Below are 16,181 nucleotides of genomic sequence, written 5' to 3' on the forward strand. Positions count from 1 at the left end.
ACAAGATACATGGGTTTGCCAACATACAGTAGTTGACATGAATAATTCCACCAGGAAATATAATAGGAAGCACATTATAGGACATGGTCGTATGAGTGTTTATAATAACTTGGGTAGCCTATGCAGGCTTTATTATGGTGACGAAGTTTATGCCATGGGGATGGTTTTGTGGTTTATTCCTTAATTGTCAGGGTGCGTACCTTTTGCGCGAAGCCCGAAAGCGCGAAGTGGGGAAATGTCTCCTACCGCACCGTTAGCGCGAAGTGGGGAAATGCATACGTATGCATGCAAATGCAGGCTATATTAGCCGACTATTAGCACCCTTCGGCTATCGGCTTCACTTTGCGGGGGGAGGGGAGGGGAGGCGTGAGGACATTTTAAGCCCTAAGAAACTACACAACCACACAATATAGGCTATTTGACTACAGGTAAATGAAAAAGGGTGCCCCCTGTCGAAACTATTGTAGGTCTACTACCACACAATATATCTTCCTGGACCCTTATTGTGAAGGGCTACTACAAGCTCACGTTGTCGACGTGTTGTGAGCTTGCAGATCAGCTATTTTGCGAGACAAGCTGAGTGCAGACAGCACTGCATATTATGAGCTGCGTGCTCAGTGCGTGCACAGTGGAGCATGTGAATGAAAAGAGACATTGTACTACCATACAATATCGAGCACTGCATATTATCAACGTTCACAAGGAGCTGTACTACCATACAATATCGGTGCGGTAGGAGACATTTCCCCACTTCGCGCTAACGGTGCGGTAGGAGACATTTCCCCACTTCGCGCTTTCGGGCTTCGCGCTTTCGGGACTTTCCCAATTGTCAGGGTACAGTTTGCGCTGCGTGAGGTTATCACTGAAATGAATACGGCCAATTGTGTTTTCCAAGGCTACCCATGGCCACCTAACCCTAATTTAAATCAGTCAGGGATGCATTTAACTCTTGGCAGCCTATAACAACACACATCTATAGGCCTACCTCTTAAACAACCAATGTGCATAAAGACGGAAGACGCTAGACCATTAGGGGTCTGCATAAGCGATCAGGGGTTTCACTCACACAGAGTAACCAAAATAAACCCAAAACAATAAATCAAAAAGAATAATAATACTACATTCTGCACTCAGCTGGGAAATGCGCTGGGAAAATAATTAACGCAATATGACATATTTTGTTATAAACCATCGTCGTTTACACCCCTCCACTTAGACGTGGCAATGTAGTATTATTCTTTTTGATTTGTTGTTTTGGAATTATTTTGGTTACTCTGTGTGAGTGAAACTCCTGGTCGCCTATAGATGCTATTACCTCTGGTATTGTGAAAAGTCTTTTAATCCACTGTATGGTACTGTGCCGCAATAATGTATTGTTTCTCTTTCTTCAGCATCGACCTCTGCAGAGGTACAATTTATACTGTTGAAATGCACGCCCATACATATTTAATCCGTGGATGCCTCATGTATGACATGTTCTTAAATGTTGTATGTTACGAGATTTACGTGGATTGCCATTTGTACAGAACCAACCTAAGCTTCTGCCATTACTATTTAATTTGTATGACAAATTGTGTAAGGAGTGTGTATTCAGGTGCTTTTCAAGCATTAGATTATTAGTAGGCCTATTAGAAAAGTATTCCTATGGTGCAATTTCCTAGGTGGTGTAGTTGGCTACCCATAGGCTACTCATTACGGTTACCTATGCACAAATAAACCAGCAGTTTTATTAGATTATGATAAGGTCATCCTGCACTCTTGTGAGAGGTTGAATCCAGATGAAAACATCAAAACACATCACCAAAAGTCTGCAGTGGAGCTTGCCGTTCCAACAAGCTACACAAGTCATAGAATGGAAAATAATATTCACCATATACTTGTGGCACGTTTGGAGGCAGTTGGACAATGACCTGGCTGGCTATGACATATTCTGTTGATAGAGGCTTGGTGTCAAGGTGTAGTTCACAAATGAGTTGTGTATCTAACATTGAATGTCTCTGCAATTCATACTTGTGAGTGCTGTGTCATTAATGGGCTGCTGCAGCTGAATAACAATGCTTCACCTTGTTTTAGCTCTTAACACGTCTGCTGATACACTAGAGTCGTGGTAGGAGGAGATGTCGATCCTCCATCCCTGGTTGCGTTTCGGACCCCCCGGTCGGCGGTTTCAAAGTCCAGCTTAGCTCCTGGCCGGCGCGCGTGGTCGTGCTTCTAATCTAGGTAGAGGGGACGACTGTAGGCTCCGGGGTGCTGCGTTGGTCACTCGCCAACGAGCTCAGCTCTTTGGCTGACTGGTTAACATACGCGCCCTGTTAAGTAGCGGCCCGGGTTCGCCTCCTGGTTGTTGCCTTGCGGTCACGCTACATTATGTTGCTCTGAAGTTTCTTTCAATCAGGCTGTCAGGAAGTAGGCTACTATTCAGGAGTCATTAATTGAGAGCGATCCTAGACATACTTGAAATTGGTCTGTACTCATCAGCAGTATAGAGTACTACTCATTGTTCAAAATAAAATGTACTTGCGTAATTCATGATTGTTTAGATTCAAGCACATCTTAAATCTATTTCAGGACCAAAAAAAAGGGTTCAAATCGCATCTATATATTCTTTTGTTGTTTTTAGGACGCTATTTTTTTTCTTGTTGCCCCAATACATTAATGTCCTATGCTTTGGGGTTCATTTGGTAACCATTTTGAATCAATGTCCACATGAGGGGCAAAAAGGCTGCTTTTTATATCCACCAGGCAACATACAAAGACAAATAAACCCATTTTAACACCAGGAATATAATGGAAAGGTCACTGACACCCAAATAAAAATGGCAAACCTTTAGGCATAATACAACAACAGGTTCTCACCCCCAAGGTGTCGGGGGGGGGGGGGGGGGGGGGGGGGGGGGGTTAGGGTTAGGCATAGTTTTACTAAGGTTATGTTTAGGGTTTGGGTTAGAGTTAGACATAGTTTGGGTGGTCGGACACGTTACCTCCACTTTGCGTTAGAATCCTCCGTGTTGCGTTAGAATCCACATTGTCAATAATATATATAATAATATAATAACGATAAAAGCACAAAAAATGTGGCTTTGTCAGCCAGAATTGCTAGCTCAGTCGGTAGGGCAGCATGGCTCATGATCACAGAGGCGTTCGAGTAAACATGTGCACTAAGACTCTCCGTTCGCGTCTGACAGGATGACGCTATAAGCGTTCCAAAGCGCCACACGGGTGACGCTGAAAGCGAGTCGGGAATGCGTCGGTGGGGTGAAGCAGAGGGAGTAAGAACGGGCTGGATACAACTATAACATACGTATATAAGTAATCAAAACACTATTTCACTGATTAGCATCATATCTCATCATCAAACTCCAACTCATCATCACTGATCCATACTGTCTCCGACCACAGACCTTTCATCGGAAAGGTCCGGTTCAACTACAAAATGATGTCACTCCCATCTTCTGAAAAAGCATTACCCCAAATTAGTGTTCGGAAAGCTGTGTGTCGGAAAGTCAAAACTCTCTGATGAAAAGTTTGGTGGTCGGAGACAGTATGGACAGGCCTTTAAATTAAGGCATAAGAGCTGGTACTTAAGACAATCAAAAATCAGTCCATAGTGTCATACAACTAAACATTGCTCTCAAGAAACATTTGAAGCAAGATAGACAATGCAGCAGCAGAATATAGATTCTATTCCACTTCCTGTTGTTTTCCGAGGCAACTGTGATGCACTGAACACAGCTGGCAGAAATTAATGGACAAATTACCGTGAGCAAAGTATGCCTGTGTTTTGTTGTTACATTTGGGTCAATTTACAAATGTATTTATTAAAGCTATAGGCCTACTGTGTAAGTTGCTCAACTAGTGGTCAGTAGCATTACAGCCCCGGTCACGGCCACCAGGGCTCAGTAGAACACATAAAGAAAAGGCTTTGGGAGCTGAAATGAACAGAGTGGGTGTTCTAAAACTTTAGCGATTTAATAATTAGGACAATTTTAAGATTTGTTTTATTAAAAAGGTTACATAGTATAGCTTTAAATAGCTGTGTAATAAGCGGTATAATCAATCTCAACCATATCATTAAATCATTTTGATACAGTATAGCACAAAGCAAATTATCCAGAAAAAAAAGACTTTGAAGAATGAATAACTTTAATAACCCAATGCTCCAATAATTGGAATTAATCATTTAATCATCTATAATTAACAAATCAATAGAAACTGTTTGTAAGCATGTATTAGCAGTTGAGTTAATTGTCCCCAATACTTACAGTATATTCAGTAGCATTATTAATAATACAACAGCAAGATGATCATTAAAAAGGAATAGCCAACACCAAACGTAATAGTAAAACAGTAAACTTTATGTAAGCGTATAATGAAGAAAAAAAGAAAGAAAAACAAAAAATAATAATGAATTATTCTAATGAACAAATAATACCAGTAAATTATCTGGATTATAATAGTATTCCCAAATCATTAAATAATGTAAAGTTAGGCAACTAGACCCTCAGAGAGAGGTGACTGTGTAGTTGTACATATTCAGGACAACATTTGAAGTCAAGACCTTCTAAAGATGTCAAGAAATTAAAAAAAAGAAAAAAAATATATATATATATATAAATGCTTTTCAAACTCCTATAGCATTATCCACGGTCAAGGTGGTGCAATAACGCCACAAAAGTTAAAGAAAATGTCCCTAAAAGTCAAAAATTAATCATTTCCTGTTAACACATTGAGAGATGAAACTAAGATCTCATAGTGCCCAAAATATAATTGATTTTACCCTATTTCGGAGATTCAGAGTAAAAGTAATCTGAGTAGATGTAATCCGAGTAAGTCCTGTTTTCTTTTGTGATAGTATTTTCTTTCACACAGAACAGAAAAATAACAATCATGGGTATCAGGGCTTTTGTAACGGCCGGTAGAGAAGGTTGTGTTTTAAACTTGAAGCTGATTTAAAAGTTAGATTAGGAGAAAACTCCACTTTTGAGATAACACTGCTGTCTATGAGGAACCCGGACCTCCCGGTCATGTGATACCCGTTGCATTTTCGGATTTGGAGTGTTTCTCTTCAGTCGCGGGTGCCTTGTACAGTAAGCTACAGCTACAAGCTACAGCATCCGAGCGGTCGACGTGTTGGCGTGTCGTGTTAAATGAACTAAGCTGTTACGAATAATGATGAATCATTATCTCATTCAGCGGTGTGATTCCAATTATGTAGCTGATTTACGTTGCGTTACGTTTTCAGGGCAGAAAAAAGGATAGATCACCAAAAAATCGATTAGCCTACTCAGCCCATGGAGACTTTAATTCATTTTTTAGTTTTTGTCGGATTCCTAAGCCAATTGATGACTAGCAGTGGTTCCCTATGGAGACACTAAGAGCCTGCTTTGTTCCCTGTGCAGACACAAAGAGTCTCCTCAAACTATTTAGCCTGATTTCTCAGGCTAAATAGGCGCTTGAGTCTGACATTGTGCCCTGTCTGAACAAGTTCTGAGGGAGGGACTTTTGTGCGAGCGTGCACGCGCGTGGCCGCGCGCGAGTGATCACAACGCACGGAGATCGCGACACACCATGATTGCGACCGACGCGATGCACGGTCACGGCGTGTGTGTGAGGTTGTCTGTCTGTGCCAGTGACTGCTTCCACACAGAACTGCAACCAGAAACATGTAATCAACATTAACAGATTGGTGAAATCAGCTCCCGCGCACGTGTGTGTGTGTGTGTGTGTGTGTGAACTTCCTGAAACGTAATCGTTTCAACTGCTGCGCGGATTGGGTATTCGTTAGACCCACCAACACCCGCCGCGCTCATTGGAGGAGCGACAATTTTGGAGAGGGAAACGACGGATTCACCTACTCAACTCCAGACCAGAGAAACAGTCCACTCTGAGAGTGGGCAGGTCTATGGTCTGGAATCAGGCAACAAACTATTGGGTTAGGAATGCGACAAAAACTGAAAAAAAAAGTCTCAATAGGGTGAGTAATCGATAGAAAAAAAGTCATTTTGGGGGCGAACTATCTCTTTAATGTCTCACATTTCCCACATATTTGTGTGTGTGTGTGTGCGTGTGTGTGTGTGTGTGTGTGTGTGTGTGTGTGTGTGTGTGTGTGTGTGCGTGTGCGTGTGCGTGTGCGTGTGCGTGTGTGTGTGTGTGTGAAAATGCATTATTCACTCAAATAGACAGATTTGTGTCTCCTGTTTCCAGAGCTCTGCGTAGATTCTGCCAGAATGTTGCAGTGTGCTGTCCAGCCTGGGACCAGCTCAGGTAGGTTTGTCTCTTCATCACTCTCCTCATCCGAAAGTAGGGAGACAACTGCTGGGCTGGAATGTCCTCCAGAAACACCAGGATCAATACGTCCTTCTTCTCATCAAACAGACGGTAGCTGCACACAGGAGAGCAGAGAAATAGGCCACAATTATAATTACACAGTGCCTTGTATCCCATATTACAGATTTGGCCAATCAAATCTAGATGTTGCGTTTGTGACACAAAATGTCACAAAAGTAACATCTAGATTTGATTGGCCAAATCTGGTCACAAATGTATTGCAAATGTTTTTGAGCGGTGCTCCTGGAACAGGAACTACAGCTCCTACATCTGGCTTTGTCCGGTCAGAGCCCAATGGGAAAACACATTCCAAAGTGTAAACGCTTAAAGAGGTGGTGCCATAGCTGTGTACTTTTTCTGTGTTGTATGTATCTATTAACATTACTCTAATAGACCACGGGGATGGGGTTATAATGTGCAAATGTGCCTTCCCTGTGTATTGGTGGTCAATAGTTACTTCCTGAAAGCTGAAAGCCTCTGGGCCCAATTAAGACGGCGGTGTTTAGCGCCACGCTAAGGAGATTCCGTCTATCCACTAACGTTTTGGACGCATGAATATTGATCAGCTGGTTATTATGACTTCTGCGCTGTTGACAATTGTTCATTGTGCGCTCAGCGGCTGAAGAATTATTCATGGGCATGTTTCGAATAGCCAATTATAGATTTAATAGGGACACAATTAGTCATTGGTCATGAAAGTGGTACTCTCCAAGGATTTGGGAGATGTTTTTATCTGTAAAAATCTCTTAATAACAGCTATGAGCCTATGACCGAATCAATCTGCAGTGTTTTTATGCTTCCAACACCAGATGTGCCTGGCATGCGCCAATCCAAATAAACAGAGTTACAAGCTATCAATGCACTACACCATGGCGTGTTGACAGTTTATACATCTGTTTTTTGGACACATTTATGAGCAGCACATATTTAGACCTAAAAGCTGTCAACATGCCATGATGTAGAGCTTCGATAGCTTTTTTTTTTTTTTTTTTTTTTTAGTGACACATCACGATCACGCATCTATAGGCCTAGGACTATAAGCAAAGAAAGACACAGCAGATTGATTCGCTCATACCGTAGATCGGTCAATTATGAAGCGATTTAAAAAATCGAAAGGGATACATCCATGCTCCTGTGGATTTGCTTTCCATCCCGACGTCAGCTGTGGCTCTACTGTACTCAAAAGACAGCACACGAAAAATAAAGATCTGCTCATGGAACCAGCATGATTCAATAAATAAAATAAAATATATTCCCCCTGATTTAGTTTGCTATGGAGAACAATAATAATGTACACATCCCAAGGAATATTTTGACACTTATATTTAGGCCTATAAAATTCGACCAGAATTGACAGAGATGTGAACAAATCTAGCCGTTGATTCTTTATAGGCCAACAGTAGGCCTAGCAGCGGCCTCTCATTTGGCCAAATAAACATGGCTTTTAGCGCATAAAAGCAGCTCTGAGCACATCTAAACATTATGCTCTATTTTTTTATTAGGTCAAGCTTCATTGCCGCATTGCACCTTGATTTAAATAAAAACACACCCCCTGCGTTAAATATACGAGTGACGCTAAAACATAACGTTTAGCACGCTGATTACATTCAATGCGCATTTCTTAATAGCAATAACGCATATGGGTGGCGCTAAGCCGCGCTTGAGGCGAGTTTCTTAATGGACCACTCTGAGTAAATGACATCATATAATCAACCCCTCCCCCTTTACCATACACCCAACACTGTGGGTGTGGCTAACTTCAGCTGGATCACCACCCACCTGCAAACCAGGCATACTTAATGAACTGGTGGGTGTGGCCACATAAAAACATAATTTTAACACGTTCTTTTTTGGAAACAAATCTTCCTCCTAGTATAATCATAATACCTGATCATCATGTTTTAGGGGGGGGGGAAATCATGCCACCACCTCTTTAAAGTTCTGCTGACAAGCCCTGAAATTATCATAGTATCTGAGAACAGTCTGATTCCTATGATCCCATCGCCCGCAGCCCCCTCCAACTTTAATCCAATCCGTTTACAAACAAGGAAGTAACTCTACACAGAAATGTATTTTACATATAAATCTATGTATATAAAAATTATATTTCCACACAAATCTGGTTGTTACATCAACATTGTTCATGGTAATATGTCTGTTTATACTTATTTATTGAAATGGCGAAAAAGCTAAAATTAGTCCCCCTGGTTCATCACCGAGAGGGCAGGCTTGACTGTCCCCGCCTACCAGCCCTCTAGTGCGGGGAGGAGAAGGAGTCAGTCAGCCTCTTCCTGGTCGGCAGAAATGCTGATGAACACTGCGTTTCTGAAACTATTAATTTCATGTATGTAACCAGCGACCAGTGACCACCGTGGCTTTATAGTTAACTTTTAATATATACGGATACAAAAACAACTTCTTATGAACATTGGACCCGATTCACCAACCTACTTACGAACGTTCTTACGAAGAAATTTGTTCTTAGACCCTTTTAAGACGTTTTTTAAGAAGATTTGGCATGCACCAATGTTTTCTTAGCTGTGATTTGTCCTTATGTTAAGAAAAAAAATCTACGCACACTGTAAAGCACTCTTAGGGTGGCCTTTTAGTTCTTAAGTGTGACATCAATTCTACAGTTGTACCAGTAAGACTCCCTAATCGGGAGATAAGCGACCGTTGGTCGCTTATCTCCATAAATAGAGCAAAAATGTGTTTTTCCAAAATCTTCCTGATCCATGTTGTTGACATGAGTGTAGACATACTGTGTAGTGATTTTCGTGATTTTAGGGCAAAATCTGAATCGGCCTCATGGTGGCGCTAGAGGGCCATGTGAGAAATGAGGGGTGGGGTCTCCTCGCCGCCAAGGCGGACGAATAGGTACCGGCCCCGGCTCTCCCGGTCGCTCCTAGCCCGAGTTACGGCATTTTATGTGAGCTGCAGTGGCAGGGGGTCCTCCACTGGGTGCGCCACCACTTTTGCATCCGTTCTGGAGCACCAGGAGTGGGTGGTCCCCGGGAATGCCCCGTGAGCAGCCCCGTTGGGGTGGTCATTTGGTCATTTTTGCACATTTGGTAATTTTTTACACCTGGGGGTCCCCCAGGGACCTGGGGGTCCCCGAAACTCCGGGGGTCCTTGGAGGTTGTAGTTTGGCAGGCAAGGAGTGTGTGTGCAAAATCTGGCATGGATCGGGGCAACGGTTGCAGAGATATGAGCAGGGCAAAAGTGTGACGTGTGACGTGTGACAGAGGGAGTGACGGAGGGAGTGACGGAGGGACAGCCGGTGGAGGTTTGGATAGTGTGCAAGTAACTGCGACCTACGGTCGCAATAATAATATGATTTAAAACATCAAAATATTTGTATCATATCTTTAGAGCAGTGGTTCTCAAAGTGTGGTTTGGGGACCCCCAGGGGTCCTTTAGGAAGAGTTTTACCATTTTAACCCAGTTTTAAAATTTGTTTGAAAATAGCCGATCTACAAGCTCACAACCGAAGGCATTACCATTACAGCCCATTTTGAGCTTGTAGATAGATCGGATATTTTTGAAACACTTTGATAAATCTTGAAAAATCTTCCCAGGCAGAAAATATTTTCAGGTGGGGGTCTACAGAATGCATGTTAATTTGGGGGTCCTTGACATGAAAATGTTTAGAACCACTGGTTTACTGACTAGTTTTCAACAAGTCTGAAAATTGCATCCCAACCCAAAATGAGCCGGTTGAGTTGAAGCCCAAGCCCCATACTCACCCCCTACGCCCCCCACCCTCCCCCCGGCACAACCCTTCATCACCCCCACCCCCCACCCCCCTGTCCCCCCCTGTCCCCCCATATCCCAACTCCCTACACCCTTACCCCCATCTCTACACACACCCATTTTCCTGTCTCCTTCCTACCTGAAAGCCCCCCTTTCACCATGCACCAAATCCCAACCACCACACCCCTACTTCCACCCCATTACATATCAAGCAGCTGCTAACTTAAAGCCCCTATATACCCACCTACCAGCTTTCAGTAATAAAATGTTTTATATCCACAACTAATGTATTTCCAAACATGAAATATGGATAACATTCTAATTTCAGCAAATTTACATTGATGTCTATAGTGAAATAATAAAATACATTCATTCATTAAATACAAATAATTAGCTGTTCACTTCAGAAGTACCTCCACAGAAGTATATATTTTTTTTTTATGTTTGGTGTCTCGTGTTCCACCATCTTTACACTTTATTTAGGCTATTCTTGACTTCTTTCTCTAAACTTTATTTCTGTGAGTGATTTCTTGTTAGTTCTGTGCAATCAAACACAGGTGTGACTGCAGAGAGTGTCATGAAGTTGTGCCTTATATGGGGATTTGTGGGTGGCTCCCTATGGTAATAGGGATGCAAATTAGGATAGTGTGGCGTCTACCTATGATAATTGGGATTACCTGGCACACCCAAGCCCCCAGAACCCTGGGGGCGCTTTGAAGCAAAAAGTACATGGTGGCCGTTTGAGGTACTGCAGTTGGGTCTACTATTCAAACAGTTAGTTCAGTTGAGGCAGATAGCCCCCCGCTACCCCCGCCTCCCCGTTTCTCGCTCCCCGACCGTCGCGATTGGCTCAGAAGCCAAATAGTAGACCCACTACGTCACGTTTCAGAGGCGTTTCAAACGCGGAAGTACGCTTCATGCGCTGGGTGAGCAACTCAATGCAAGTGGACGGGCGGGGATATCAGTTGCCCTCTCTATTCTTATTATAACTCTATGGGCACACCCCTTCAAGTTACTGTACGAGGATTGGCATTCATCATGATAAGAACATAGTTGAGAACAATTTTGCCTTAACATTTCATGAATGTGACTGGACTTCATTTAGGAATTCACTTAGGAAGAAATGTAAGAAGAAAGTTAAGAACATATTGGTGAATGAGGCCCAATGTTGGAGTGATTTGAAGGAGGGTAGATATATTGATGAAATGAATTTCAGAAACACCATGTTTATCAGCATTTCTCCCGACCAAGGTAAATAAGAGGTAAAGACAGCCACGCCCCTTTCGCTATCTCGCAGTTCCAACCGGCAGATTCGTCGCACCATGGGTGCCAAACTGCAGCCGGAAGTTCGGTGGAAGACTGTGGAGCAGCCTCCCAGCAGCTCACATGAACATGAACAAACACTATTTATGAAAAAGTGAGACCTTTATAACATACTCAGCTCAGGAAAATAAAAGAAGGCATGTCACACATTTTTTTTGTGCTGTGTGGATTTTCGATGTGTGCACTGTGTCATTTTATAGCAGTATCTAAAGAGCAAAAAGTATGTTTCTAAACGAGCCAAGTATCGCGAGACTATCCACCGTTTCCTGTCTGGGAACCAAATCTTGCGATACTTTGGAGACAGAAACGATTATTATTTACTGTTATTATTATTATTTCATTATGTACTGTGCACATCGAAAAGCAAGTGATTGTAAAAATACCTTTGGTATGTCTTCTTTTATATTCCTGAACAGATTAGATGACAAAGGTCTCAGTAGTTAATAAATAGTTTTTTTTCCAGGTTTGTTCATGAGCTGATCAAGCCAGCTCCATTCACTGACGCGACCACAGTTTTGGCCCTGAGCGCAACGGTGGGGGCGCGGGAGTGTGGGAAGCCTATTGCCCATCGGCCCCCACCTTTGCGCTCAGGGTCACTGGGAAAACTGCGGTCGCTTCACTGACATGTATTTTATCGTACTTCCGGTGCGAGTTCTGGCACCCATGCTGAGCTTCATAGCCATGCCCAGTGGTCACGTGTTTCCCTTCCTTCTTAAATAACTTCCTTGCTCCCGACCAGGAAGAGGCTGTCTGGCTGTGTGATAGGCTTATTGCGTAACTCCACAATGACATCATAAAAATATTAACAAATAAAATACTCACTTTTTTATGATGACAGTACCCAGTAAATTAAAGCGCGGCCTTCAATTCTAACCTACATCTTGGCACAAATAGCTCAAAATGTGCTGTCTGTCCGAATACCCGGGGGAAAAATTTGTTAAAACATTTCTGCCACAAAGTTTATTTTACACCAGGGTCCCATTGGCCAAGCTTTGCAGGACACGTTGTGATTGGCGTGTGGGACGCTTGATGAAATTAACTCATAGCACCCCTCACTTCACATTAGGTGTAAAAAGGTATCTGTTCGGCTTATAAATCTGGTCTACATTCTGACACAAATGGCTCAAAGTTTGTTGTCACAATCCCATACCGTATGTAAAAAAATCCAAATTTAGCAGAACGCTTAATGAAATGAACTCATAAATGCATCCAGTTTAAATATGGCCTACCCTACATCCTTTCACAAACAGTTTGTTGACCGGTCGAAAACTGGCGGGAAAACATGTTTTAAATGTCAGGGCTCAACGTTTGTTGTACGCCATTAACCAAGCTTCTCGGGACGCATTATGATTGGTTAGTGGGACGCTTGAAGAAATTAACTCATAGCCCTCACCTCACAATGGGTTAGTTGTTGTCACATCACATGCCTCATCCCAAATTATACAAATTTTGCAGGGCGCTTAATGAAATCAAAAGGATATTTCACTTTCAAAAAAACTTTTGGTCCTTTTATTGTCTAATCCGGCTTTTATGAACACCCTGAACACCCATTATTGTTTCTGGTGACTCATACTACCCTCCTAATACGTGAGCAGGCTGTTTTTTTTTCTTTTTTTTTTCTTTTTAAATAATTATTTGGGGGAAAAAATACAATACAAAATATTAACAGTTTTACTGCCAGATGTTATTATTTATTTATTGGGTCTGGTGCCAGCAAATGCGACATTATAGAAAAATAACCACTTTTTTTTTTTTTATTATGATTATTATTATTTTTTTAAATGACATGTACTTTGGCCATACTGGCAGCAGAGGGCAGCCTCATGCAAGAATTAATGTGAAATGGGCCGCTGCTGGCTTCCATACATTCAGGGCGCAGAGTCGCATCAGAGCAATAGATCGACAGCTAGCAGCCAAGAAGTGAATTTGGACATTGTTGATGTTTACGTGAGGTGGAGATTTCAAAGCAGGATTACGGGAGACGCTTTTACTGTACACACCCGCGTGACCCCTCATCAGTTTACAGACATCAAAACAAGGTACAAAAGAACGAGCCAAAGAACGAGCTATTGGCATCGCGCCGCAGTCAAAAATGGGGTGAACGCGAACGTCCGTAGCAGTAAGACAGTTAAAAAGAAATGAAAAAAGTTATATATAAAAAATAAAATAAAATACAGCCTGCTCACGTATTAGGAGGGTAGTATGAGTCACCAGAAAAAAGTAATGGGTGTTTTAATTCATTTGTCATGGTTAAAATGGAGTTTGAAGTTACAACGGGTGTGTATGGGGAGAGGCCCTCAGCCTGGAGGGCCTGATTACATTTACATCAAATATCTAAATATTGAATGAAGCAACTTAAAATCTGTTCAGCGTGTTCATAAAGCCTGATTAGATGATAAAATGACCAAAAGTTTTTTGTTTTTTGTTTTAAGTGACTCTATTTAACTCTATTTTTTACACCTGTAACAAGCGGGCCAAGTGGTCCGCCTCGCCTTGCAGAGATTTAAATTAATATTCAGGATTAGCTGAGAAATCTCAGAGAAATGGCCCACCTGGCCATCTGGATCTCTCTAGAGCACCATTCACTCTCCAGGTAATGACGGCTGATCACACAGATGGTCTTCCTGCTGCCGTAGATTGCCCCTGTAATGTTCTCTATGATGGGTTTACCTGGAAACATACCAACATTATTCAAGTTAGTTCACACAACCGACAGACACAGACAGACAGACAGACAGACAGACAGACAGACAGACAGACAGACAGATAGATAGATAGATAGATAGATAGATAATGGCATTAAGGTCAACAACATATGACACATTGAGGTCCCTACCTGTTTACAGACTTTAAAATGTTTAGATAATTGTTGTTAATTGTTTAAAATTAGATACAGACAGACAGTTAATACATTTGAATGAAATAAAAGTGGCAGACAGAGAGAGCTTTCTACCTGGTTGGAAGTCTCTGTGGTGTAGACAAAGTCTCCAGCCCTGCGCTCCCTCCAGCACTGGAAGCATTTCTCTGTAAACCCAGAGCTCATCATGAACGTTGTAGGAGATGAAGGCATCGTAGCGCTGAGGAGCCCCCCTGTTTCTTTTCTTGGCATCATAAAGGAAGGCCAGGAAGAGGTAGTAGGAAAAGAGAAGATGCAACCTCAGGGCATGGTAGGTGAAGGATGTGAGCAGAGTTAGCACAATCACACAAGTGGAGGAAATGTAGCAGATAAAGCTGGCATCCATCTGTTCACAGGAATGGATGTCAAAGTCCAGAAGCCTGGTTCCCTTTTTATCAAGAGGGTAACCACAAGTGTACCTGGGAGCATCAGCTACCTGTGTTTGGTTGTTCAGCATCCACTGCAGAAAGTCAGAATTAGAGCAAGCACATGCAAAAGGGTTGCCAGTCATGTTAACATAGCTGAGAGCAGGCAGAAAACTGAACACAGAGACATTGATCACCGTCAACTCATTCTGGCTCAGGTCCAGCCAAGAGACTTGAGTCAGGTTGGCATGTGACAGGAAATCCAGGGATTTCAGACCATATTCGGAGAGATCAAGAAACTCTAGATTTGGTATGTTTTTAAATGTGATGTATGATATGTTAAGAGTAATAAAGTGTAGATTTACTAATTGTAAAGTACATTGTATTTTAAAGCTCTTCAGGCTCTTTAGTGATGGAAGTATTTGTTTAAGTTTGAGGCCCATGAGATAAACAGTGTCACGGTTACATGAGATTTGAAGAGTTTCAAGTTCATCGAGTCCATCAAAAAGAATGCTGCTACTTTGACCCAATTCAGCTGATTCCAGGTATATTTGCCTGAGCGATTTTAGACTTTTAAACCCCTCGTTTATGCTAACGCCCATTTCATTCCTATTCAAATCTAAGAATTCTAGTTTCTGTAGACCAATCTCAAATGTATTGCCAAACTCAATTAAGCCATTGTCTGTCACAGTTAGAACCTTTAACTCATTGAGACGTTGAAAAACACATGGTTTGAGACGAGATATATGGTTGTTATCTAGATGCAGGTGTGTGAGTCTTGTTAAATTGAAGAAGTCTAAACAGCTTAAATCGTTAAGATGATTGTAACGCATGTTTAGGACTTGAAGCATGGAAAGATCCTTAACATCATCTGGAACTTTAGAGAGCTCATTGCTGGCGAGGTTTAGGTGACTCAGTTGTTTTATTTGTTTTATTGAATCCTTAGACAGTTCATTCAGGTCATTATATGATAGATCTAGGTTGGTTAGTTGAGTACACGGTGAAAGTTTTTCACTTAGGTTGGCAATGCTGTTGTACTGTAGGTTCAGTGTCCTCAGAGTAGTTATTTTGCAGGCAACATTTAAGAGACCTCTGTTTATCCACTTATCTATAAAAGACAGTTGTAGGTACTCTAGTGAATCAAAGCTCTGTAGAGACTTCATGAGTGTGTTGAAAGATATATACGGATCACTAAAATACACCTTAGTTATATTCCTGAGAAAATGCTTCTCTGGTATGTCCCACTCCCATCCAGAAGTGTTACAACAGCCTAAAAAGTCGACTGCCTCAAGATGTGGAAATATAGCTGTTGTGATGCTAAACTTTTGTATTGACCCTGAATCAATTCTCAACTCCCTGAGCTCAGAGGACAAGTTTAATGGCAGATCTTTTGACTGAAAAGACACCAACTCATGAATTGAGATGTTCAGCACATGCAAGCACGGTAGTTGTAAGATTGTGGTAATATCTGTAATTTGATGTATGTAGTTGAACTCTAGATTTATTGCTTGTAAGTT

The 16,181-nt window shown here is 41.9% G+C and overlaps 1 protein-coding gene across 1 annotated transcript; it reads right to left on the reverse strand.

Moving 5' to 3' along the window:
• Positions 1–6,171: 6,171 nt before the first annotated feature.
• LOC308283060 (toll-like receptor 13) lies at positions 6,172–14,810 on the reverse strand (the record flags this gene model as incomplete). Its single annotated transcript, XM_080723447.1, has 3 exons — positions 6,172–6,382; positions 13,956–14,073; positions 14,357–14,810. 3 exons carry the CDS (start codon positions 14,808–14,810, stop codon positions 6,172–6,174), a joined length of 783 nt encoding a protein of 260 aa, XP_080579573.1.
• Between the last annotated feature and the right edge of the window lie 1,371 nt (positions 14,811–16,181).

This window comes from Nannobrachium achirus (assembly GCF_963921795.1).
Source record: "Nannobrachium achirus genome assembly, chromosome: 4".
NCBI lineage: Eukaryota > Metazoa > Chordata > Actinopteri > Myctophiformes > Myctophidae > Nannobrachium > Nannobrachium achirus.